The 26,927-nt window shown below is 40.3% G+C and overlaps 2 protein-coding genes across 3 annotated transcripts in view; one reads left to right on the top strand and one right to left on the bottom strand.

Moving 5' to 3' along the window:
• The window catches only part of ARHGAP10 (Rho GTPase activating protein 10), a 149,135-nt gene extending 139,110 nt beyond the window's left edge, over positions 1-10,025 (top strand). The window contains exons 22-23 of the mRNA XM_062573879.1: positions 190-281; positions 9,220-10,025. Of these exons, the coding sequence (XP_062429863.1) occupies positions 190-281; positions 9,220-9,308 (181 nt within the window). The 3' untranslated portion in view covers positions 9,309-10,025. The remainder of the gene's footprint in view (positions 1-189; positions 282-9,219) is intronic.
• A 4,202-nt stretch (positions 10,026-14,227) lies between these two features.
• NR3C2 (nuclear receptor subfamily 3 group C member 2) overlaps positions 14,228-26,927 on the bottom strand; it is a 222,757-nt gene continuing 210,057 nt past the window's right edge. For both annotated transcript variants that reach the window (XM_062573876.1, XM_062573877.1), the window contains exon 9: positions 14,228-17,973. In XM_062573876.1, the coding sequence (XP_062429860.1) occupies positions 17,818-17,973 (156 nt within the window). In that variant the 3' untranslated portion in view covers positions 14,228-17,817. The remainder of the gene's footprint in view (positions 17,974-26,927) is intronic.

Here is a 26,927-nt window from a genome sequence, read left to right as displayed (position 1 = left end):
ATGATATTCAGAAATGCCAACAGCAAGCTGTGAAGTTTCAGCTTTGCATTTGTGTATATGAATTAGAAGCCTGTAATAATGCCTGAGATTGTGTTTAAAGTTTTAAAATCATCTCCAAATGGAGTTGAAAGTGGAAGGTGTCTTCATTAGTAGTTGAAAGTAAGTGTATTTTGTTGTTTCATTTTTCAGTGCTGTTAACCGAAAAGCAAGAGCAGTTTATCCATGTGAAGCAGAACATAGCTCTGAATTATCATTTCAGATAGGAGCAATTTTTGAAGATGGTAAGTATTGCTTGTGTAAATATAAAGCAATGAAAACAAACTGAGAACTCCTAAAATGGCTTCAGATAAAAATACAAGCCTAAATGTTATTCTGCCAAAATTGCTAATGGCAAATAGTCTGCAATGTAGAAGATTTCTGGTACCTAGATAAAGAAGCTGCTTACCATATATTAAGGCACTATGAGGCAATGCCTTTGATTCAGGTATGTGGACACTTTCAGTTGGTCAGATTTTTCAAGAGTGCTTAAATATGTGTTGCAATACAACAGAGGAGGTTTTGGCAATAGAGGCAAGCATCTTGACCTGAAACTCTATTTTTAATACGGTCTGTCTTTGTAAATTTCTGTGTGGGCTTTAATTTAAAGAAAAGAATTTGTTTAAGGATTTTCAAGCAATCAGGATTCCTGGTAGAGAGGTTAATAGGTGACAGGAGAGAAAAGAGAGCATTTGCTCTTTTAATCAAAGGTGCCTTAATTTGTGCAGATACTTGTAGGAAGAGGAATAGTTATTAAGGTGCAATAATAAGGGCAGAAATTAAATCATAGCAGGAGCACTCTAAGACCTTTGTTTATTAGGAGGCCTTGATAAAAATTGTATTAAAAAACCAGAAAACACCTGAGTTCATCCAAATCCTCACTGAAGTTTTGTGCAGACCAAGCGATTCAAAGTGATCTGGGAATAACATTTTTAAGAACCTTGCGAGTACTGAGACCAGTATTTTAGTCCCTCTGTCTGTCTAATAGCAAGGGAGTGCTAAGGAACATACTGGCCTCTAAAGAATCTGGAAATTCTGTAGTGGTGCCTGTTTCTTCTCATCCATTGCCAGCTGTTCAGCTTTCTACCAGGTCAGAAATCTGATATGTACTTCCCAAGGGGAGAGCGCTATTCAATTCTGCATCACCAAACATACTTACGGTATGTACTGCAAAGTCATTCAGATACCATATGAGAGACTCTTTATTTGTGTGTCCCATAGAGGAGGAGTATCACAAATTCCAGCAGAAAAAAAGAAAAAAAGAAATATAGTCTAATGTAACTAGAAAAAAATCAACCTGCAGGCACTAAAAAAACTAGCTAAATATGTTTTATATTTCTGCACATGTACCCTGTTAACTCTGTTAGCACTGGATCAAAAGTGTATGTGGGAAAGTTTCTCATTAAAAAAAAAAATCTTTTCATCTTGCCCCCAACCTTCAACTGAATGTTCGTAATATTTTAACAAGCTGAAACAAGTGGGGAGCTCAGCAAAATCTTTTTTTTCAATATACGTAACAACAATAACAATGATCACACAGACATACGTTTCCCGTTTTCCTTTTTTGTGATGCTTAATATAAAGCAGAGCTATCATACTCTAATGCAGAAAAGCATTTGTCTCCTCCCAGACAGATAAAACAGTAAGTCTGCAGTTCTGCCTCTTTTGCAGTAAAAGGTGATCTGGGGTCCCCACTGGGTTCCTGTCTACCTACACCCACTTTACAAAATCATACTTTGTGTTTCCTGTCAGAGAACTGCCTTGTAGGCAAATCATGTCTGAATCAAGTTAGGTGGAAAACCTTTTAAAGATAAATTAGCTAAATGGTTGCTTCTTTTAAAGTCTCTAACACCAGTTATTATTTTTTTTAACATGACTGATAGGGATCTTTAGCAGACAGAGAATTGTGCACAGGAAAAAAAATCTGGTGCATAGAGATAGATGAGGGATGCAAGACAGGCATTTCTAACGCAGAACACTAAGGGCTGCACTCCTGTTGCTTTGGCATTGCAGAAGGAAGTTGCTGCTTCTGTATTGTTCGTGTGTGACAGCAATGTTGACATTTTTTTTCTTGCACAAAGTGGTATCAGAAGTCATGACAAAGCTAGCAGGGTTTTGGTATGTTACAGCCTCAACGGGGTTTTTCAACTAGAGAGTTGAATCGTCCAGAAACAAGTCTTTGCCAGCATGGGCAGAAATGTCTTCACTATAAGACTATTCTTCTGTATCATCCTTATGAATAAGTTTGGAAGGTTAGGAAAAGATTATATGGATTGCATTTTGAAAACCTAATTCCAGAACTCCAGTGAGGTAGATCACATTTCCTTAAATATATTTATGATTTTTTTTCTATTGTGTCCTTTGCTGTATAAGCATTGTCCATACCCTGCAGAACTTTCAACCTAAGGTATAAGGTGGTTTGCAGATTAAGAGGGAAAAGGAGAACATGCAAATAATAAGGCAGTAGCTGGACATACATGATAAATTAGTGTTCATTCCATAACGATTCCTGATGGGTTTTATCATGGATAGGCTCTGTCGATGAGGAAACGTATCCTTAGAAGTGCAAAGCAGTCTCTGTATTGCAAGTCTCGGAATGCCTTCACAGAGGCCTCTCTCTCTTTCTTCACTCAGCACCCCGGTGTCTGTGTTGGAATCAGATTCCAGTGAATCAATTCAAGTTCTTTACTTACTCAATTTAAATTCCCATATGCCCTAATAAAGCCCCCAAATGAAGAATTAAAGTAATAACACATCAATTCTGCTGCTCTACCAATAACCTTAACTATCAAAGTGACAACGCATCAATCAAGTTGACATATAGCTAGTATCAACCATTAAAGTAACTGTTAAATTAATGTCTGCTAAAAAGTGCTGCTTCCATTAGGGAAGGTTTGATCCATCTCTCCTTCCTCCACCCCGCCTGCCTCACTTTTCTAATCCTGTCTCTTTCACCTCTCACTGTTCTCTTGCTAGGTTTCTTCCTTCCTTTTCCTTCTCTGTTCTTCTGTTTTGTTTCCTTCTCTTTTATTTTTTCCCTTCCCTGTTCTTCTCCTGCTTTTTGTCTCTTGATCCATAGATGATGATCGTGGTAGCTCTCTCCTATCAGTTTTTATCCCGGATGAATCTTCCTCTGTTCTGGCCTGAGACAGGATAATGGCATTTAGTGAGTACAGTCTTGCAGCTGTCATAGGTGCTAAATGTAATATTGGTGGAAAGAGGTAGGACATTAACCTTTACTCATGTCTCCATTTCCTTTATCTAAATGAGGAGAAATGTTTATGTCTTAGACTGATGAGGTTAGATTTACTAACATTTAGATCAGGTTTTACATAACTTGCTAGGAATCTGAGTGCTTGCATATTCAGGTATTTTCAGTGTTGCCTGTACATTGTGCTACCTCAAATCTCACAGTCTTGCCATTGAAGTGTCACAGACTATAAGTGCTAAGGCACCAGCTGGTAAATTAAAAAGAAAAAGAAAAGTTTTCTATTTAATTGAACTGTGTACGAAAATGAATAATGCAATCTGAACAATATCCACTGAACTTCTTTTTTTTTTAATCATTCAGTTTACCTTAGGCTGTGCCAATGTTTTTATTTCCCAGTTGCTACAGGCTGTATCAATGACAGCATATAACAATATCATTCAAGTGGTTAGAGGTAAAGCTTGAAGATTTTGCAGCTGGATAAGGACACACATGGGAAGAAGCAGATTATGATTTGAGATTGTGTGAGATATACACTAGTTGCATATTTTTGTTGAAGCAGTTATTCCCAATAATCAAGGAAAGAATAATCAGACTGCTTGGCATTGAAACCTTGCCAGCTTGGGAGCCAACTGTTATTAAATTTTTGGTTCTTGAAAGAAACTGCTTAGAAATCGGTAAATGGGAATTTCACTAGGGAAGAGCATTTTAGATGTAGTAAATGATGTTTACACAACAAAATTCTATGTCAGTATTGGTAGCAATTCTATAGGAAGGTTTCCTGAAAATTTGTCAAGATAGCTCTCATCAGAGCTTTTCACAAATTTTTAAATCAAGTTTTAGAGAACACGTGGGGAAAGCTGACAAAAGTGTTTTGTTACGGTAATTTTCTCAGGAAAGATGTGGCACTCACCGTCCCGACCATGTGTAGCAGAAACACAGCAAGCAGAGTACAGTGTTGACACAGCCTTTGTCTTGCCCCCCCCTCCCGGAGGTAACAAAGTGCCGACCTTAGTTAACCTGCCGGATTTTTTTGACTCCGAGGCACTGTGTTCCTTGTTATTCAGAAGGCATTCCTGTGCCTTCTGAATCACCTTTATGGTATTGACAAATGCAAGATTTACATCAAAGAGAAGTAGTACTCTTGAAATGCTATATTACATTGTATGTGCAAATAATTTTTTTTATTGAGGTGAAAACAAGGATAAAACTACTATTTGCTTTATTTTCATTTGCAGCTTTCAAAGCACTTAGAAACACTCATGTGCATTAATTATCTCCATTTTACAGCTGGAGAAACTGAGTGTACATGTTGTGGACAGATGTTCTCCTTTTTAGATCCCACCATACCGTTTGGAGATAGTCACCTTGAACTGCTGCTGACAGTCACAGCTCCATCAGTAAGAAGGATCAGATGAGTGCAGCCTAATTCTTGCTGAGTTTGCTAGAAGTTTTAAAGAGTTACTGAAAGTAATTTGAGCTTAACCAGTCTGACTTTGCCTGACATAGAGCAGGGAACACTTCCTTCTGCCAGCAGCACTGTGGAAGCAGCGGTCTCCAGAAGAGAAGAGATAATGGAAAGCTGAGTATTTAAATGGGAGATGTTTGAATGGATGAGGTTCAGCTCGGGAATAAGACGCCAGGTCTAGATGTCTAGGTATAGGTCACCAACTCCTGATAGTTCAGGGAGCCCAGAACAACTCAGCTGACCAACAACTTGCTATTGTTTTAGGATGAGCCAAATTGTTCTTTGGGTTCTCTCTATGTGTTGTATTGACTAGATCTCTGTTGGCCATAGTGGGATCTTAGCCAGTACTTAGAACTCCCAATCTGCAAGCTGCCACCTTCATTGATTTGTCGTGCTAGAGCAGCCTGTTCGCTCTTGTTCACAGGTCTGAGCCCCTAGAAGCAAACTCATAGTAAATCCTCAGCAGAGCCAGGAAAAGACCTCTCTCCTCTAGTCCCATGTTCTGTCCACAAGATAATTCTGCTTCTCATGGCAAACTTAAGGATTCCAAAATGACTTTGAAAACAACAAGTCTTTAATTTTCAAATTCCATGCTAATCCTAAGCATGCTAACTGTGTGCATTTCTGCTGTTGCTTTACCCCTAAGGATTGCTTCAAACATTTATAAGTGTGGAAGACTTGCAAGCACATTTTGTTGCTTTAATTTAATTTCCTGGTGAAAAATTGGCCAGCAAGATTGAGTTCTGTGAAAATGTAGTTTGGTTTTGCGGTGGGATTTCTGTTGCCCACAAAATGTAAAGCTTGTTTATGTAGCTTATGGGGTCGTTACTTTGGTAAAGTAGTCCATCAGCAATGGAGGTCCTCTTATGCCAGGCAGCATGCATGCTAGATTCCTTCCCCCCCTTTCCTCTTCCTCCCCAAACAGCTGGTTTCTACAACGTTTCTGCAAAGCCTGATTCGGTCCTGCAAAAGTCAGTGGCATGTAGGCAATGGAATAATACTGCTGTGAAAGTGAGTCTTACAGTAGCGATCCGTAAAGATTTTGAGTTGTCAAAGCAGAGCGAGGTCTGCTGCAGGGAAATCTGTCAGCACTGGGTCTCTGGGAAGAGCTTCTTGCAATTTCTATCTATTTGCAATTAGATAACGATTCCATTGGCAATATTAAAGCTATTTCCTATGGAGAGTATAGGAAAATAAGAAGAAATGCTGCAAATGCCAAGTTAACCTTACTGTGTCTCTTGGTTAAGTGGAATTAGAAAAGCTTTTACTTAGAGCTCGCATTGCAAGTTGAACATCTTTCATTTGTCTGTCTGGGTTCGGACCGATTTCTCCGTAGCACTTCCAGCCAGGCGGATGGTCAGACTTCCTCCTGGTGTACAGGTTGCCTTAACTCGTGCGGGGCAGCTCAGGTGGCCTTGCAGCAGGTGAGGAGGAAGGTGCTGTTCCCCCTCTGCGCTCTGCAGTTGGCTGCTATTTCCACCGCCCTCGGACACTGACAGCTTCTGATGGTTGTGCTTTGGTTGGTCCTACTACGCACTCTTGCCGTGTCCTCGTTAAACCTTGCTGTCCATACTGAATTTCTAGTCCTCTGCTCCATGTCTTTTACACTACAGATATTCTCCCTGCTTGTCTTTAGCCAATGTAAGACTTAGTCCTGTGGGATGTTTGGTCCAATAACGAGTAGTAGTTCCAAGGCCAAATGGGTAGTTTCTGCAGCAAGGTATTTTTAAATGAGGGAGGCCTGAGAAAGTGCTAAGAGTTGTAATCATTTTTGATGGAGAGGAAATGACAGAAAGGGGACACTACAGAAGATCTTTTCTTGAGCAGGATATTTTTGCAGAAATAACGTGTATCGTGCGTTTAAAAAGAGTTGTGCATGATAGCAAAATGTTCTTTTTTTTTTTCTAATGAATGTACCATATACTTAAGAAATAGATTATCAAACAGAATCGTTGGAACTTAAAATAGCTTCACATTTGGACAGCTTCCCCATTAGTATCATTTGCCCACAGAAGGCAGTGATGTGTGTGAGTATCTTAACTCTTACTGTACAAGGTAATTTAAAAGGGGGCAGAATTCTTGCCCTCTCTGACAGCCACCACAGCTGTTAAATATTATGAATTACTTCTTAAACAAACAAAACAAAACAAAAAACACTGATCTGTAAAGATGATGTTCTTGTATGCTATCTGTGTGCTAATTCTTTCTTCAGTCTTCACAGTGTCTACAAGAAACTTCAGCTAATGAGTAACAGTGCCCTGAGCTGTGCTCAGCGCGCAAGGGTGATACTTAATTTCCCAAGCTGAGAGCTTGGTTATACCTTCCACGCCTAGTGTTCTGGGGTCAAAATATTTGTCACTTGAGTCGAGTACTTGCCCTTTCTGCATTGCATGTGAACATGCTGCAGTGTGCAGAGTTTAGTATTATGTTATCATAAAAATTCTTTTAAAAAACGTTTATTTTGAAATTTGCTGCTGCTTCAAGCCAAGTGATTCAGTGCAACTTGACCATTTCTTCCTGTGGGTAAATTTTAGGGCCCTGTCCAGTGCGTTCTCCTCAGGTGAGGGCTGCCCTCATTTTATACAGGTCTTTGATTGCTAAGCACTAGCGTGCCAGCTTACAGATTTTCTTGTTGGCTTGTTTTCTCATTTGCATTTGTCTTTTTCTTTTTTTTTTTTCTGTTTTGAGTTTGCTGCCTGTAATGCAGATGTGCTTCAGCAGCAGGGGACGGCGTGCCTTAGGGGAGAGGTTTGGCTGCCCCTTACAGCCGCTGGCATGTTTGCTCCCTGGGGTAGAATTACAGCTGCTGTGGCAGAGCTGCTAGAGGGAGGTTTGCAGTGATATCAGCGCTGCAGTTTTTAAATGCATGCATACTCTGGAATTGGGGAATAAAAATGACAAAGGGAGGGGAGGGCCTGATAATTATTAATAGTAAGATAAGTTACTGTGTTTGCAAAGATACTAAAAGGTAATTTTCTATGAGTTTTCCTTTGGAATATTTCTATTGAACATATTCATTATAAATTTATGTCCAGAATTTTGTTTTGAATATAAATTATCAGTATCATTTAAAAGCAGTTTTGTTTTCTGAATGTCTGAGTCCCTTGGAGGTATAGCTGTTGTTTAACCTGTGGTTTCTGAGCATCATTGCCTGACAGTAACAACAGTGGGACGCAAGAAAAAAACATGGGTAAAGATCTTTCAGGTGCCCAAATTTAAGGCTTTACAAAGTTTTTGAGAGTGAGACTTAAAAAAAAAAAAAAAAAAAAAAGTTGCTCTCCTTTCGCGATTATTTCCCTGATTTCTAAAAGGCTACAACTCACCATGTGTTGCATGTTGTGCTCGATGTGTTAGTGTGGTGTTTTAAAGAAAGCACTGACATGGCTGGCAGCATGTTTCAGCCTTTGTCTGATCTTTTCCCTAAACAATATCTCTATCAGAAGCACTGTGAGGATAAATTAATAGAGTATAGTATCATAGGTTGCTAAAGGTGTGGAATCATACAGTTAGAGAGATAAGTAGGTATCTGTACCGTACGCTTACAGGAAATTCGATAGGATTTGAAGGAAGGGTTCGTAGTCCATTTTTCAAAGAAATGAGGCTATGCTTATTTCTTATTTGTTTTTTTTTTTTTTGGTTTGCTTGTTTGTTTACTTTCAAATGTGGTCAAAAATATACAGGAAACATGACTTCATTAGTTCTGTTACTCATAGTATAAGTTGTTGGGGCAGTTAGAGTATTAGATGTTTTTTTTTTCTTGGTTTAGATCCATTGATACCCTTGCACAAACTTTAATGTTAACAGTGGCAAATCACTTAGGATGGCAGTAATGAACAAGTAATATCTTTCGAGAGCTTTCTTTGTGTTTTGTGAATAGTATAACATATTTATATTTCAGAGAGATAATTTTACCATATGAATGATTTTGTCTGTTGGTCTGTCCCAAAATGAGTAGGTTTCTCTGTGAAGAGATGATGCTTCCCTGGAATTAGCTGGAATTTCTATTTCATTTTTATTTCCTTATCATCCTTCACATGCTTCATTTTCATATCGAGTAACCTTCTATACCATTTTGCTGTGGCGCCAAGCTTCCAGATTCATCAGCCTTCGAGACAAGTTTTTGGTCTTGTTTTTCCCCCAGCTACTGAAATAGTTTCTGGCTGTTTGATGTGAATTCTATGTTCTCTCCAAAAGCCTTCTAGATTTCCCATAATATAAAGCCATACTTTCTAAGTTCCATGAGCTCTTTTTTTCTTCACATACTATCCTGCTCCTAGAACCGTTTTTCACCATGTATACTTACCAGAAGAGTCCTTAACCACCTGTATTATGCAAGTATTTCAGTCAACTTACCCATCGTTGTCATCTTTGTTAGCCATATTCTAAACTGGTCAGTGCAGAAGACTGAACATTTTAATGGATGTTTTGCATGGTATTCCAGAGCTAAAGCCAGAAGTACTAATTCAAGAAAAAAAAAGCAGTAATGTTTTTTCTTTTTCTTTTGTAGTGCAATTTTCCAGAGAACCGGGATGGCTAGAAGGCACTCTAAATGGCAAGAGAGGACTTATTCCACAAAATTATGTTCAGTTCTTATAGCTCTGTGCATTGAACGCCAAGAAGGTGTACATGGTATCCATGGATTTTTGTTATAGTCACTTCTCTCTGCTTTTGTGACTGCTTTTAAACAACGAAGAGCCTGATTATGGGTTGAAGATCCTAATCTGTATAAAGACGTTAAGTGTTGCCAAATACAAATTACAAATAAAAGATTCTTTAAGGGAGTTTGGATTGGGGGGACAAGAAAGTGGGATGGGGGAGATAGATAGTTTAAGTTTTGAATAGTTTTTCAATTTTAAAGAACAGTCATGGTATATTGGTTTGCAAGATAATTAGCGTTTTTAGTCAAGCATCTAGTTGATCTGTGACTCGTCTGTTGGTGGAAGAAGGTTTTTTAAAACTTTGTGTCCTGGAGATCACACATCTATTTCCACTGGTAACAGAATGTTATTTGGGTTTGGAAAATACTGTTAGATAAAAAAAGCTATTATGCTGATGATAAAATTATATTTCAAAATGGAAAAGACAATATGAAATAGACATCAATAAGTAAAATAATAGGTATGGAGGCATGATATTTTTCAAATGTCTTTGAAGAACAGATTCATTTATGTTGTGTGTGTGACTTCATTTATATTACTTTATAAAGACAAGACACATGAACTTTTACTACACGCTCCTGTATGTCATGGTTCCTTTGTTTCTCCAAATTACCACTGTAAATGAAATAAAATGTTATTTGTTATTTACTCTAAATCCTTCTTAAGTTGGAGAGTATTTTGCCCTGGTTCTGAAAGATATGATATAATTATTGGCAGCTGTGTGCAGATTCAGTCACAAGTAAGTTCTAAAACGAAGGGGAACTTTCCTCCCTCAAAACAGGCAACTCTGCAAGCCCAAACCACTGGTAAGGAGGAAAAAAAAGAAAGAAAGAAAGAAAAAAAGGCAACAAAGAGAATCTCAGGCTAAAATGCTTGTGCATCCTGTGGGCATCTTGTGTTTTATCAGTTGTCCCTCTGTCTGGCTACTCCATGAACGTCCCTTCCTCCTCCCCGCCCCCCTGCCCTGATAATTATAGATTTTAAGGCGTTAATGATACTTCATAGTATCCGAGTCCTCAGGTAGCTGCATCATGATCTGTAGAGTTATTTGAGTAGTAGCAGTTATCTGTGATCATAGAAAAAGCTTTTAGAAATCTTGTGGTATATAAATCTGTGCTTTGTGATAAAAATGTTTCATGCAATTTATCATTAAATGTTTTTATTTTCTTCTCCTTTAAATAAGACCCTCTGGGAGGCAGTGGAGGGGAGACAGGAAAATATGACAGGATGACATGTTAATGCAGGCTCACTCACTGTTAAATTGTACTCTATGGATTTTCTGCAGATAAACTTAGCTTGCACGTTTTTCTAACTAATATGATTAGTAAACCTGTTAATGGTTAATGGTGCCTTAAGGCTGGGGTGTTTTTTTTCCTTAGGATTTAACTCCATACCAATGTTTTGTTCCATTGCCCAGACCGTATAGACCATTGGCGTTTGCACAAATCATTTCCAGATGGAGCCGTGGTGGGCCAAGCGAGTGCGGCTCTGCAGCGCTGAACCTCATGTAGCTCGGAGGAGGTTGGGCTGGGGTGTTCCTGCTGGATCCGAGCGGGTGACTGCTACGCAGCTCTGAGGCACCGCCGTCCTGGCAGACAGGCTGAGTGACCCAAGCACGGAAGATTACTTTTGGACTTCTGCAAAGGAGATCAAGCTCTTTAAGTTGCTCCTTTACACAGTATTAAGGAAACAGCTACACGAATAACACAGAGCAACAGATTGCAGGTTTGCTCGCTCAGTTCTGCTGAGATGGCAAAGCAGTATATTGTGCGAAGCTGAGTGTTGTGTCGCCCGAGACTACGGCTGTACGAACTCACTTGTGGGCTAAAATAGAGTTATCTGAAGGCAGAATGTTGTTTGTGAGACTAAATTTTGTTTTCGTTGCTGCCGATTGGTAAAAATGTTTGAAAAAACAAGGAGAATATAAATCTTTTTATCAATCATGAGCGTGGTAGGTGTGGCAGGTAGGTATGCTGCCCATCAGTTAGCGAAGCTGTGGTATCCTGAAGCTTTGTAAGTCACTTCTGTTTTATTTTTCTGTAAAATACGCAGTGCATGTTTGATGCTGGTCTGGCTGCTGCCTTACAAAATGCTCCATGTCATTCTCAGCTCTTGAGCTGTTTAACTTGCAACTTTTTTTTTTTTTTTTTAAGTGATTTAAAAGGCAAATATATAGAAAAGGAATAAGAGACTTTTTTTCCCCGTGTCTTTTCAACACAGTCCTGTGACCCTGTTTGCCTTTAGGTGAGATGTTTTGAGATTCCTGTTACTTCTGGAGCCACGTGGAAGCCACAGAAGAAGAAGAAAACTCTTCTGCTGAGAAACAATACACTGAGCAGAGGTAATACTAATTCAGAGTTTCTCACGTCCCAGATTTTGTCTAAAAGCAGTGGTGCAAGCTGAGCCAAATCTGATCTGGCTTTCAGGTTAGCCACACTGCCTCTTAGGAATTCAGCTGTGGTAGCTACTGCCCAACATAAGGTTTTCCATGTCAGCCTGGTCATATTCATACTTAGGATGAGTACAGACTTGCACAGCTGAGGAGCCGTGTCCAGCTCAGTCTTCCTTCTCCCTGTTGAATAGTCCTGTAAATGATGCCCTTGTACTCGAATGTAGAAAGTAAAGGAGATGAAACTTCTTCCTTTTTTTTTTTTTTTTTTTTTTTGACATCCCTCCCTTCTCCCCCCCCCTTCCCAGTTCTTTGACATTCTTGTTCTCTCTTCCGATGTTGGGGCTTAGTGCTTGTCTCCCTTTCCTGACTCGTTTTCCCGTGGTTTGGTAGATTTGGGAAGACAGAATAATGCAATGTTAACCTGAAGTCAGAAGGACAGGAAACCAGTTCTGCAGAAAACAAGCTACGTTTCCCCTCCCCCCCCCCAGCCTCCCAGCAGGGATGAGCACCCCCAGCGATTTCTGGGCTGACTTGGTCCTCCCAGCTGGTTTGCTGACTGGTGACTTGCTGTTGTTTCACAGCCGTGGGTACAGCGGCGACTGAATCCCTACGCACAGTCTGTCCTTCCCCCTTTGCCACACGGGTGGTTGCTGTGTAACCCCCTCGGCCTGGGGATTAAGCTCTTGTGTGCGTGCCCTTGCCAAACAGCGAATGCAAAAGCTGAGTCTCCTGACTGGTTTGGAGCAGCAGGAATTTGCAGTGTGTGTCGGCACTGGATAGTGCTGGGCTCCGCTCCTTGGCCACGCAACGTTTCCACTTTATTGTTTCCCATTGGGTTTCTCCGGCTCCTGCATTTTGTTAAGGACGGGCCTCCCGGATCTGCGTGGCAGGTTTCCTTCTGAGGCCCTGTCTTTCGCTGGGCTTGCAAGCCAGATCTCAGTGACTTATTCTCTGCCCTGTAATGAAAATAAGAAGTGTTCCTGCTTCACTGCTTATAGCTTGTGCTGGTTGAACTTCTGTAACTAACTGCATCATGGAAAAGACTTGGAGAGATTTTTCCCTTCTCAGTGCACCAGTCCCCGTTCCCTTTCTTCTCGTAGCCTGTAGTACAACTCTCACCTGGTTTGCAACTGAAAAATCCATCCCTTGTTGATAGAGGGCATGCGTAAGCTGCAAATGCACTGGTGCTGAGCAAGTTTAAACTGAAAAAGTCTTACTGAAGTTTCACCTTTTAGGCCTGGGACATAGTTTTCTACATAGGAATTCAACAGTGTGCCCTGTTCTGCACTTGCAGTAATAAAATAAACTTCATCCTATTGGTATTTGTACTTACTTAAAGAATTCTTTTTAAAATATGGCGTTTTAACCTAGCAAAAACCTTTAAAATGGAAGAGCATTTTTTACTGTTCTCTGTTGTGCTGTGTACTCAGTACAAACTTCCCTTCTGTGTAGATACCTGAAACAAAGCAGTGCCCCAGCTTGAGGTCAGATTACAAGTTCCACGTTGTTTTTAAGTAAGTAAGTAAGTAGTGAAAGCGTTTTCTCATTACTAGAGCAGCACGTGACAGGTACGTGCTGTCACGTGCATATGCCTTCTAAGCATATTCAAAGTTTTTCTTAAAACTGCTGATCCTCTATATTCTTTCATTCTGACAGCTCAGCAAACAGAAAGCAGACACAAGATTTTTTTGGAAATAAAAGTTTGTGCAGTTTGTTATTAAAAAAACCAAAATGCAGTGAAGGGAGGTCATGCACCCCAGACAGACAGGCACTCTGCAGCGAAGGTCTGTGGCAGTGCACAGAATGAACCAGCACAGCAAGAGTTGTGTTTCCCTTTTTAACTAACTTTGCTAATGTAATTGGAAAAGATGTGACTCTGAGAAGGCAGTTTGATTTGTTACCTTGAGAAATCTTGTGTATGTAAAACAGATAATGGTTATTTCCATGAGAGAATTTCTAACCTTGCTCGATAGGTACCACAACCTCTAGACGAAGTGCAGCTGGACGCAGGCGTCTGGGTACTGAAGATTGCTGCGTTTTTTTCTGTTCAAGTGGGAGGTACCGCGTGTGTGTGCACACGTGTGTACCGGTGTCAGCACCTCATCTGGAAAACGGCTGTCCAGAGTAAGTAACTGAAGCAAATTCTCCAAGACCGGGCAGTTCTTACCCCGCAGTGTGCGCAGCTGCTCTGCGGCTGAAGCCCACTGTATGTGCATCAGTAGTCTAAAAGAATGGGTTGGTAAACACCAAACAAACCTCAAGATGGAAGAAGATGTTTTGTTGTTGGTTGTTTTACGTTGTCTAATATTGCTTGGAAATGCATAGAAGCTTGTTTCTAAGGAAATCACTGCACCAGCAGCTAGTTGAGATTAAAGTGCAAGAAATACTTGCAATCAAACCAGTTTAATTCATGTATATTTGTACAATTTATATATAAAAAAAATAGGTACTTGCAGACATTAACATAAAGACCAAACAATATTTTCTATTTATTTAAAAAGCTTTAAACATACAGAAGCAAACCCCTAATTATAAATGCATCATTATGCATAGATTTTACTGTTTACACCATACTGCTGGCTGCTTTTATTTTTCATCCAGGAATCTAGTTAAACTCCAAGAATTCTTAAACATTCCTCTGAGCTTCCTGGCCTCAGAACTGCTGTCTATTTTATCAAGTCATTGACCTCCAGCTGAAAACATTGCTCTAAAAAAAGAAAAAGTCAGATCTTTAATAAACAATTAAAAGTGCATTAACTGTAGAATTGTTTAATTTCATAAATGTTTAAACAAGTCAGTGAAAAACACCACCCTGTGAATTAGCTTTTTGCATTATTGATTGTAAAGTATCTTTTTAATAAGATTTTGATATTGCAAACTTTAGTCTTTCTATTTTATTTTGCACAACTGTTCAGTTGCACAGTGTGTAGTATTCCTGAAATACCCACTGCAGTACATTAACACTATTTTACATTTTTAACTGTGTATACAATGCTCTTGCTGTATATCCCCATTCTTTCTTGCAACAAAATAATTTATCTCAATGAACAGAAGCCCATTTTTAGAAGATTTTTTTAGTTTGTCTTGTATTTTGCGGGAGACAAATGCCTATTTCATTCTAAACAAATTCAAAATAATGTAACTTGGTAGCTGAAAACTATTTTTGTAGCTTTTTGCTATACAGGTTTAGATAAAAAAGTGATGGCTATTCTGCTTAAGTGTCCTTGATAAGAGAACACTGCCTCTTACAACATCTATATCCAATTTTATTTATTACTTCAATGATCTCGAAAAAAAATAATCAATGAATGGTTTCATAAACAACAGGTGATTAAAGTAAAGGATTTATTATAATCTGCTTACAGTTGTTTGCAAAGACAGACATACGTTTTTGCATAAAGATATAAATTGCTTTTAAAACTAATTTAGTGTGTTTAATTATATGAAGTTTCTGTGAATTATGAATTGTACCAAACCAAGATTAAAAGTAATAAGGTACAAAAATAAGAGCAAACAGACGACAATTTGGACTGGGACAGGCATTTAACAGTGAAGTGTAGAATATGGCTTTGCTATTTTAATCAAGCAAAGTTACTTTGAGACAGAAAAGGAGGCAGTAACTTTGTTAATATAAAAAGCTGCTGCAGACTGTATTCACCCAAAACCTGGCTTTGAAATTTTCTATTTTAGACTTTAACAACAACAACCAAAAAAAAAGGTAAATGAAAGGATGGATGTGTGACTATTCCTTTACTGTAAACAACCAGTCTGCATGCTGTGTGTCTCATGTTGGAAGTTTGGCTTTCATATTGCTGTGCAGGTCAGTATTGAAAGATCTGCTTATGAATTAGACTTCCAAAATGCAAATAATATATGTATGTATCTATATATAAAAAGATCTCTCTGAATACAGTCTTTACAGATTACCCATTGCATAAGGCAGGTGTCATTTAAAAAGAAAGACAAGTAGCACTGACTGTCTTAAGTGCACCAAAGCGCACCTCAAAATTTTGAATCAGAAAGGGTACATAATTTTTATTAGACCACCTTTAAAAGAAATGCTACATTCTGGCCGTTCAAGGGAGAACTCTAGCTCAAAAATATCAGTGTCACCCAGAGAGAACACTACAGATTAGAACTCTGAAAAACTATTCTATTTAAACTAGCATATGATAGCAACAGTGAGCCTCAGAAAAGTTCACCTGTCCTCTATTCTATCCCAAAATTCTGTATTTGCTTATAAATTGTGAAATAGTGAAAATCACCTCAAAAGTTTTTCTTTGCAGCTGTCTCTAGAGAAAACATTTTGAGACAAAATCAGACCAACTGAGTTGAACTTGTAGTGTGAACACTTGTCTTCTCAGATGTGTTCTGGTTATTACAAAAATTCTTACAAAATTAAGCATGTTTTGAGTTTATCACTAAAAATTCTACCCAGCTAATCTGCCCTTATCAGTACCTTACCATCCCTGCTCTTCAGGACACATCTGCTCCGTATACTTACTGTAATGATCTGCATGATCCCTTCATCATAATCAGAAATGGCCAATCTGAAATAATAATCTGACCTTTTAAGATAAGTAAGTTGCATGTATTCAGTAATCAAAGGAGAAACAAACAATTTGGGAAACCTTAATAAAAAAAAGAAAAATCATTCAACGTCTCATTCACCCTTATTCCCCTGAGAGAGAGAGGGAGGGAGAGAGGGAGAGGGAGGGAGAGAGGGAGAGGAAGAGGGAGAAGGGACAGGGGGGAATAGAGGGCAAGAACTCGCTATATCATTAAGCTGGCAAAAGCTTTGGAGACACTGTAATTTGTCTTGTTAAATGAAACCTCCAAAAAGTGACAAACACAACATAGTGTAGTTTCCTACAGAAATATGAAGCAGGATTTCTAAGATGTGCTCAAGTCACATACACTTGCAAGCGAGAGACAAAAGGGAGAAAAATATAGAGGAAAACAGAAAGGCTTAAATACAACTGAAAAAGATTAAGTGTGGTTATTTACAACAGATACTGTGGGATGGTAAATTAGATATGATGCTAAAAAAGGCACAGCTTTCCCTTTCTTAAATACACTGTAAACGGTTCATTATGCATGCAGAACATTTCACTTTACAAAAAAATTACCTTGTTTGTTTAGACAAAGATAGTACTTAAATAGTCTCCAGCAAAATAGAGTTCTTTCAAAAATACTTTCCCATTCATCCTATTAACCATTAAAGATTTTTTTTTGTCTCATTTACAAAAGTTCCTTACACCTTATTTCAGGTCCTTCACAATTTATACATACAGCAATGTACAGTACAGCAAAAGACTGCAAAAAATTATTTGTAAAGCCAGCACAATAGATACTATAAATTGATACCAGGGCATTTGTTTTCACATCTTATCCTCCTTAATTAAATAGTAAATGGACACTTAACACAGTGTATATCAGCTATGATGGGATAACAAATGCCACAGGTGGGGATAACAGAGTATTCCACACCAAATGTTCTGTTATTACTTTACACATTAGGGGTGTGTGTGTGTGTGTGTGTGTGTGTGTGTGTGTGTGTGTGTGTGTGTGTGTGTGTGTGTGTGTGTGTGTAGTTTTTGTTTGTTTTTCTTTTTTACAAGAAAAGAATATTAATGCCCCATATTGACTTTACGTTTTATGTGCAAACCAAGGGTAAGCTTTAAAAAGTTCTTATTAGTTCTTGAACCCTTTTAAAACAAGCAAAGAATACCAGAAACTACATGGCATATTTAAAACTCCGTCTGTTAAAATATCAAAATCAAAGAGTTATTGACTAGATATGGCTTTTCATCCAGAGGAACAGGAACATTTTCTAAATGTTTTAGGGTAAGGGGGTAATTTCCAAACATCTAGGTCTTGCCAAATCCAGGTCAACTGTTTTCCATTCCCCAAACCCTTCATGATTTTAGACTACTCAGAGACTGCTGAACAAGTGTAAATAGCATGTTTAAAATATGGTTTCTTGGGTCCTTCATGGGTGTGGAATAACACAGGGAAACTTAAGGCAAAGTTCTTCCACTTAAGACATTTTCTATCACTTCCTGTGAAAGTACAGGGGCTTGGCATTCCCAGATTCCACCTTTGGTAGCTGGTCACTGATGATTTCCACCAGCATGGCTGGAAACTCTACTTTCAGTGCCTGAGACTCTCGGAAGGTGTAGAAACAGAATTCCAACAAGTCACTAACAAGCTGAAATACAGAAAGAAATAGTTCTTAGGAAAAATGCACAGAGTTCTGCATACAATGGTTTATAATAAAATAGCAAAACGTAAAATATAATAACGGACAGTATTAAGAAGTGGTATCTTTCTTATGCTAATGGGTTAGGTAGCACTTTGGGATTTGGATTCTTTGGTTTGAGTTCTGATTTTTAACCCTTGCAAATAGACTACCAAGTTAAAAATCAAATAATGAAAAGAAACCAAAACATCACAGATTTGATTTTTCAGCGTAATTGCTTTTCCTTTCACGAACAGTCAGTGAGCCACCATGAAAAGTATAGGTAGAGTCCATGAAAATAAAGCCTTCTGCCCAGAGGAAAAATATCTGCCATACATTATTATAGCTCTAAATTTCAGCTGGATACATGCTTGTTAAATCAGATTATAGGGTTAACTTCAGTGGACTCTCCAGAGGCCACAACTTAAAAGGCCAGAACTACTAATGATTTGGGCTGAAAGGAATGAATACGGTGTCACACTGTAGCAGTGTGGGTTTTACAGCACCACAGTCATACAAATTTGTTCATAAAACTATAACATTTCTAGTCATTATATATAAAGTTTTTTAGACACACTCTCTCTTTTCCTGATTGATTACTACCCATCCAACTACAGAGGCAGTAGTTAGTTAGGAAGTATTTTCTTTTAAGGAACCTGTTCTCCGTTGTGTTGCAGGCTAGCAGCCCTCTTGCACTTTCTCCAACCTATGATGTACAATGCTGAGGTGAAGCCGAGAGCATAAGAAAATTTTAAAGATAAAACTTTCTGAGTAGTCCTTCAGTGCTAGAGAAGGAAACTTTACCACCACAAATATGGAGTTGACTATTAAGTAAGTTAGTTTTACATTAATTAATATTTATATTAATATATGACTGCCAGCAGAACACCTGATATGTTTGCACCTTATGCCTAGCACTGGTTTAAGCTCCTTTGGCTTATTCTGGGTGGCAGAAGTTGGCACAGATGAAACCATATCGAAGTTCTCTCAAATGGCACCCAATGGCTATTCTGTAACCCTAATAAAGGCGGCCTCCCCAAACTCTAGGGGGAATATGAGTTAGAACAGTATATGGTCTACTGCTACCATCAGCTTTTTGGCATGTGTGTGGGAGGAGGGAAATACCATATATCTCAAAAGCACCAATAAATTTACTTCAGCTTCTACCTTGTCTCAAATGTTGTTCTTCCCATTGCAGTTTTTATAAGTTAGTTACAGCTCTTCATTTTGGACTATGCATTATAGGAAGCTTAACCACACTCCAAGAAATAAACATTAACTTCTTGGCTTTTGAGCATTTTAATTTTTTTCTTCTGTCTGGTGCTATTTTCTCCACCCAAAATCACAAACTGCAGCTTATCTCCACTGTAAGACAAACACACTGTAAGAGCAAGAGAGTTCTGAAGGCCAGAAGGCCTCATTCAGCCTCACTGCTCAGGGGATCATTTTTCTATTTTAATGATAAAAACATGGCAAAGCAATCTCACAGCTCAGCCTACGCGTATGCAAGCTTTTGCTGTGTTAGTTTTACACGGTGCTAGGTTACACTCAAGCAGTACTTGTTTATGATCTTCAATAAGAAGACAATGTCATTTCAAGCATAGTTTTTTGTTTGGTGTGACTTACAATAGGTTGGAGCTGCTGCAGTCTTTCCTTTAGCAAAATGCAATGCACATCGTTCAAGAAGCAAGGAAGTCAACTTCGGAGCACCTGCAAATGGCACCTGCCTAGGTTTCACTTAGCAGCATTATTTTCCACCATAGCTCACCAAATTACTGCCTTGTGCTACTTTGCTGAAGAAACACTAGGACTGGTGTTACTTAAAAGTCACAATTTATGTCCTGCTTAATTAATTTTGCTACCTTCTGTCCTTACAGAGCACTTACTTACTTACACCATTTCTGCTTGTGCTGTTTATCAAATACAAGTCTGTTGTATCAATTCTTAAATGAAGAGCTGAACTCCCCAGCAAAGCCCCATTAAAGATACAGAAGGTAAAAGTGTATCTCTGCAAGGCTGGAAAAAAACTGCAAGCTACAGGCAACAGCAGACTACCTTCTTGCATGACGCATTATTTATTGTCAGTATTTTCACAAGTGTTCTTGAAAATACATTAGAAATTTATAAACAACGTGCAGGAGGTGCCGGGATCACTTGAACACATGCCTAGTTCTGCTGCTGAGCACTGCAAGTGTCTGCTACTGCGTCGTTCGCTCCTGATGATGCAGCACGTCATCAGGCAATGCTGATTAATTACACAGAGGTGCATGCTAAGTAAGTAGGATAGACATAATTTTGTTTTTAAGGAAGAAAAAGTCTGCTGATGTTCATTGTAAACCCATATAGCCATTAAAAGGAAGCTGTTCCTGTCTACGCTGTATGCAGGAAATGTTCCAAACACGCACAAAAACAAAGGAGGAAGAGTGAGGGCAACCGTCCCTCAGTGCACGCGCACTGCGCGCTCTCTGCCTGCGTCATCGAATGCCAGCGCCTAAGCAAACAAAATGAGGCCTCACATCATAGCACCACTGCGGTTGTGACCTGCGACGTAAGTGTCCTGCTTTTCCTAAACCTGAGCGTGAGTAGTTCACAGCGCTGCGTGTAAGCGGTGGGGCTGGGCTGAGCCTGCTCAGAATTTGCCCGCTCAGCCCTTCTGCGCTGCTGCCTCACTTCCCTGAAGTTCAGGCTAACTTCGGCTCAACACTCCCATTTTTGCAGGGCTGATTTTTTGTGAAGCTTTTGAAGCAATGTGGTAGGTATCGCAGAACAGCCTATGAGGAAACTATCCATTCTGCCTTCACTGGAAGCTTTTAGTAATATTCTGTGTGTGTGTGTGCATATATACATATATATATGTATATACATTTGATTAATATGTGGAATAAAGGAGAAATGAAGAATACTAACATTGATGAAGACAGCATAATCCATGCTATACAATAAATGCAACAGTCCTGTAGGTAAAGCACAAGATGTGCTCATGGATACTGTCACAACATATCGCAGTATGAGTATCACCATAGAGGAGCAAAGGTAAAGTTCACCCAGCAATAAAAAAAAAAAAAAAAAGAAAAAAAAATCTAGAACTTCCTATCATGTAATACATGGTTTTGGTACCTAAACGATAATGTATTATTAGCCCACTTATTAGCCCTCTAAATTTTTTGGTCCTGTATGAATTGACCTTCTTATTTGTGGTAACTTTATAATTTGCTACCTTAAGTAGTTGTCAGTTTAACATATTTAGTAATAACTACGTTAACAAAACAACAGTATTAAGAACTCAGAGCTGAAGCACACCGTACGCTTCCCAAGAGGCACGGCACTATGGGCAGGAGCTTTTAAACTGTAGCCTTACCAGCTTGATGGGCTTGGAGGTTGTGGAGGTATTTCTAGCAGTGCCTAAAAAAAATTAATGTGGGAGAAGCAAAGGCCAACTCAGAGATACTAAAATGTACGCAATACTGTAAAGTCAGCTAGGGAAAGACGGCTGTAGAAATAGCAACTACTGGGAGAAGGAAGACTGAAAATTAAGTGACAAGTGGTGCTCTTTTCTGCCTGCTTGTTAGGATTTTCAGCAGATCGTTCTTCTCTGCCCTGTCTGGGAACCTTGGCATGAAGATGAAGGGATGAAAAATTCAGGTTCCACAAGCAATGTTAATTTTGACAATTGAGTATTTGTCTCTTGTGGCCCAAACAGCCTCTTTTTTTTTTTTTCTTTTTTTTTGATTTATAACAGATCTGCCTTGGCTTACGATCTTTCTGTATCAGATACACTGCTGGTTTTTCTTCTTCAGAGGACTGTAAAAATCACAGTGGTTACGAACTCATACCCACATCTTATCTGATGGTTCTTACCCTCTGTTTCTGGGAGTTTATACTGGAAATGCTGACAGCATCCTCCACAGAGCAGCATGAAAGGCAGCTCCATGAGGAAGCAGCGCGAATGAAAGCACCGCTGTTTTCACAGGTCGTGTCACAGCGACTAGAAACTTACTTTTACAGTCTCTGCTTGTGGTAGTTACTGAAAGACTCTTGAAGCGTTACAGCTTAGCTGAGCACAGACAGCGCAGGGAAGGCCACCTCTGAAATAATTCCCATTTCTGCAGGACGCAACCAGGACATCCTTCCCACAGCTGGGTTACGTAGCTGTTCAACTCGCTGGGGAGACGGCAGTAAAACCTGGCTGTGTACGTGGGTGGGACGGCAGCTCCACAGCCTCTTGGGCAGACGAATAAATTAATACCAACTCTGCTGCCAGGATCCAGACACAACGGTCTGAACTCTTACTTGCATGTCAGCTGGGTGACAGTAAGACACAGCAGCCCTTCTGGAGGCAAGATTATCAGCTGTTAGCTATAACCCATTACCACTGCAGTCACTAATTATTAATCTTTCATCACCACTCTAGTGCGCTGCATTTAAACACTTCTAAGGCTACATTGGTCCTCGTGATACTGAGAGCTGTACATTTTCAATCTTTGCATTTGTACACTGTATTAAATGCCTCTGAGAAACAGCAGTATGAAACGGTAAGACTGTGATTAGGGTGGGATTTCTAGGAAATGGACTTTTTCACCACACAATTCTTTAAATCAGAAAAATGTATCCTTCAGTGAAGTCTCTGCAGTTAACACAGTTAAAATGACCCTCAAGTACTTGCAGTAGTTTTACACTAAAACCAAAAATAGATTTTAGCCTGGGATTCTCACCGTGCCCTTGAATTTTCAGGAACAGTAAAAGGGGCCTCATTTGCAAAGATGCATGTTCCTGTACCAAATTCACTTTCTGACTACAAAATCTCTAGCAGTCTCTGACTGCGGTATGGAAGGCTACAGTCACTTTGCCAGCACGCATCAGGAGTACCTTTGCGATCAAGCCTACTGATACAGCAATTAAGACAATAGTTGGGTAACAGCACAGTGCTGAGTAATTCCTTGCTATTATTAGCTACGGTTATTACTGACAAAAGTCTCAGTAAGACAAAGATGCCGCTCTGGAAACCTTCACCTTTCCCTTCCAGGGACGCACACCTGGCCCTTTTCTCCCCAACGACCGGGCTGGAGCGCGTGACCCTCCCAGCTCCTAGCTGCGCGAGGGCACAGCCTCCACGACCCGCTGCACTGCGCCAGGCTCCCTGACAGGACGAGCTGCTGTCAGTCGGCTGAGCAGCGGTGTTCTACTTCTTGCTTTCCAAAACCCGCATGTTTCAAACCGAGCTGGAGCAGGAGCCTACTGCCCTGGTAGGGAGCGAGCTCCACACTGAGCCAGCCACCACCCAGGGCAGCTAAGAGCCCTTGCTGCGTTTGGGACCACTGCAACCTTCCTCATTTCCCCCTTCAAGCAGTGGATGCAAAGCTCATGTTCTAGGATTGACAAGGTTAAGGAAAAACATTGCCAGACAGGTCTTGCTACTCCATTTAAACCTCTATTCCTCCTCCTCCCCGAGTCTGAAATGTAAATTAACGATTACTGTGACGGCTCAGGGGGTAAAGTGTCACTTTGCGGTGATTCATTTAGCCCCTCTGATTCTCAGAGGTATGTACATACCCCAGTGTCTCAGAGGTTAATTTCTAGTTGCTCTGTTCCTTAGGAAATGTTCAGCTCTTAACACAAAGAGTAAAGCTCCCATAAAACACAGGGCGAATGTCCAAGGAATGAAGCCTCTGACCCCACCTAGGCGTAGGGGTTACGCACTCGAAGTTTGCTAACCTGAGCAAACATGGAACCTGGCTCTGCCCACACGGGTGCTTTCATCTGATTAGGAAATACTTTTTTCCCCCTAAACATACGTACAGAGAAACCACGGCACTCGTAACTAGTCTAGTACTTAACACCTCGACAAGATGCAGAGAAACTCGTTTTGTGCGCTCAGAGGAAGCGTTGAGACCCGCGGTACCGCACACCACTGACGAGCCCTGAGCCCCTGGCCAGTGGGAAGTCTGGGCACGTCTCCCCCAGGCTCTCCGGCGGGAAGAGGGGTCGTCTGGTCCTCACCCACGAAACATCTATTAACGTACAGGAGAAAAGTTCCAACCAAGAGCAACTGAGCAAGACAACCCTCAGGACAGGCTGCAGGCTGCATTAGGGAGCTGGGAATAAACTCCTCACGCAACAGACGTGTATTAGCTACCACGGCACACCGGTACACACGCTACATCGCTGTTTGCTGTGGGGCCACACAGGGATTAGCAGTTGGATCTAACCTCCGAGCTAACAGAGAAAATGCCTTATTTTGAGAGTTTAGCCGCTGGGACTAAACAAGGCTCCAAACAGCTCATCAGCTGTGGGACAAAACACTGGTAAACCGGCAGCGGGAATAAATGCACCCAAAGGTGCTGGCAACAGCTGAGGAGCTCATCTGTGGCTACGTATTTGTGGGACTAAGCACCCGAGAGGCACGTTTGCATGTACCGTAGCAGGCTCAGGAAACAGCCCCTTGAGGATCTGTGCCCTTCTTCCCCTTGTCGGCTTTTCTCAGCGAGTGTAATCCTGGCTCTTTCAGCCTATGGAAAGATCCACCTCAGCTATAAAGTATTCCCTTCAGGAACCATAAAAAATTAATTATTCAGCAGCATGAGCCTTAAAGAATTTATTTTTGTTTGGCAGAAAACATCAACAAGCAACTGACAGCTCAGTGCTCTGCCTTGCCAAGACAAGGGGAGGTTCACATTAGGGTTTAATGTCATGGCATCGAAACAAAAGCCCTCTTAACTCGGAGTCTGTTTAGTATCAGCCAGATTGAAACCAAATTCAGCTTTTGTTCTGCAAACTGCCTAACCATACACTAAACTCTACATACGAAATGAGGCTTGCCATGCAAGATACAACGCTTCCTGCCAAAGCCAACAGGAGACATAGAGGAGGATCCAAATGAAGTTTTTGATACCATGTGTAATACATCTGTTTCTAATGTTCCTGCATGCCATTAGTCTGATCACATAACACAGTTCACCTACAACCAAATACTGCATATATGTCTCTCACTGAAATGCGCGTGGCCATGGGCACAGGAATGAAGCGTTCACATTTTGGGAACAGGAAACAGATCAGTTGTCCTTGCTGCACTACAGATCCGAACACGTAATGCTGCTTCATGAAACGATTAAAGCCGGCCCATCACCACACTCAAAATAAAATCCCTACGAGAAGGAAACGATATTGATTAAGACGTTGCCTACAACACACTAAGATCCCCGCGCTAGGATCCATCCACACGAGCACGGCTGAGCTGCGTAGTGCTAGCAAGGAAATGACACCAGTCAGCTCCTCTCCGTTCTCTCATGCCACGGGAGAGGAAAGGCGCACGGCAAAACCTGGCTGACACCTCAGCTAGCGCCTGTCGTACCAGACGCCCCTGCCTGCACGCCTGAGCGTGCGGGAAGGGCGCGTGCCAGGGCACGGGAGCGCTACACGAGGCAACGGCAGCCTGCAGACAGGTGCTTAATGCTGAGTGCGGGAGCGTGCACACACGTGTGTGAAACCATGTTCACCAGCCTTGCTCAGGACGGGCTTTGATCTCTTATTTCTTGGTTTTACTTTTTGTGCGCAGTGGCTTTATGGATCGTCAAAGAAAGTTGCTGATTTTTTCAAACACCGAAGTGCCTACCTGGCCCTCTTGAAAATTGCTGTTTTCCTCACCTCGGCACTTTTCTACCTGCACATATGCTCACCGTGTGGATGAATGACATAATATACTGAGCAACGTAAAACCATCATTTGGTTTTTTTTTTTTCTTCCTCATTTTATATAAGCCAAGCAGACTGTAATTTGATATTCAGACATGCTTTTATTTCACACAGTCCTCGGAAAGACTAAAATCAGACTGATAGAAGTGCTAAGGTGCCAAGAGGCAGCATTCTCTCACTGTGCAGTGCTGTCCCCAGGTAAAGCAAACTCCACAAATGGCGAGACGCCGCTTCGCTCTGACGAAAATGCTGGAGGCAGCAGGAGGACTGAATAAGCACAACTCAACAGAAGTACCTTCAGGCTTGTGCTGTAAATGCCAATGCTGTAGCTACAGCAGCACATAAACATGGGACTTCAGCTCTAGTCAGACCACTTAGCACCAAATATATTCTGATCCTTTAAAACCATATGGAAAAAGTTAAAAATACAGAGATGCCAGCAGATAAGTCCTCCTATACTGAAGATTTTAGCAGAAAATTTGCATTTACATTGATAAAACTGAGAAACGGGGCACTAAGAGGCAGAAGGGGGAAAAGAGCAATTCTCACTTCTCATTAATATTACCACTGCTCTAGATTTATTCTGATAAAATTTCAAAAACTGAAAGCAAAAAATTGGTTTTAAAGAGAAAAATAAACAAGTGCCTTTGTTGAACAAGTCTCAAGTAACGGCTCGGAAAGAAAGCACTATTGTGTAGACAACTCAGTCTTTTTTAAAGGAGAATGCTGTCAGTAGCACTTTCTAAAGGAAGTCCTGTATTATAAAGTGCTACATTAACACAAAGGTGATGTAAAAATGGCTTAATTGAAAATCAAATAAAACACAAGAGCAGTCTGAAGGAGTGTTTCCTCTGGTTAATTCAGCTTCCAGTGGTTAACAATGCTGTGTTTTGGAAATGTTTATAGGACACTGTGGTATTCTTACTAAGTGTGATTCTATCATCTGGTCCCTTTTAGCACACAAACACATCCATCCTAAAAAAACAAACCATAGACACTGCATATTTTGAAGAAGATTACAAAACTGTGTAAATGCAGGGGTTTGTTAACTGCCTTGAGGTTCAGATGTGAGTATCTTGCAAATGATTTTATCACCTATCCCCTTTTCTTTCCACTAAAACACTACAACTTCCTTTGCTGGCACCAAACAAGTGAAACCTGATCCTTGAAGAATGAGCTATTACTGCAGTACTAATAATACTCTCTCTGCCTCCCACTAAGATTTTCAATGTTTTA

The sequence above is a fragment of the Rhea pennata genome, chromosome 4, assembly GCF_028389875.1.
Source record: "Rhea pennata isolate bPtePen1 chromosome 4, bPtePen1.pri, whole genome shotgun sequence".
NCBI classification, from domain to species: Eukaryota; Metazoa; Chordata; class Aves; order Rheiformes; family Rheidae; genus Rhea; species Rhea pennata.
Note: the sequence above shows the minus strand (reverse complement) of the source record. Positions and strands in the feature narration are given on the sequence as shown.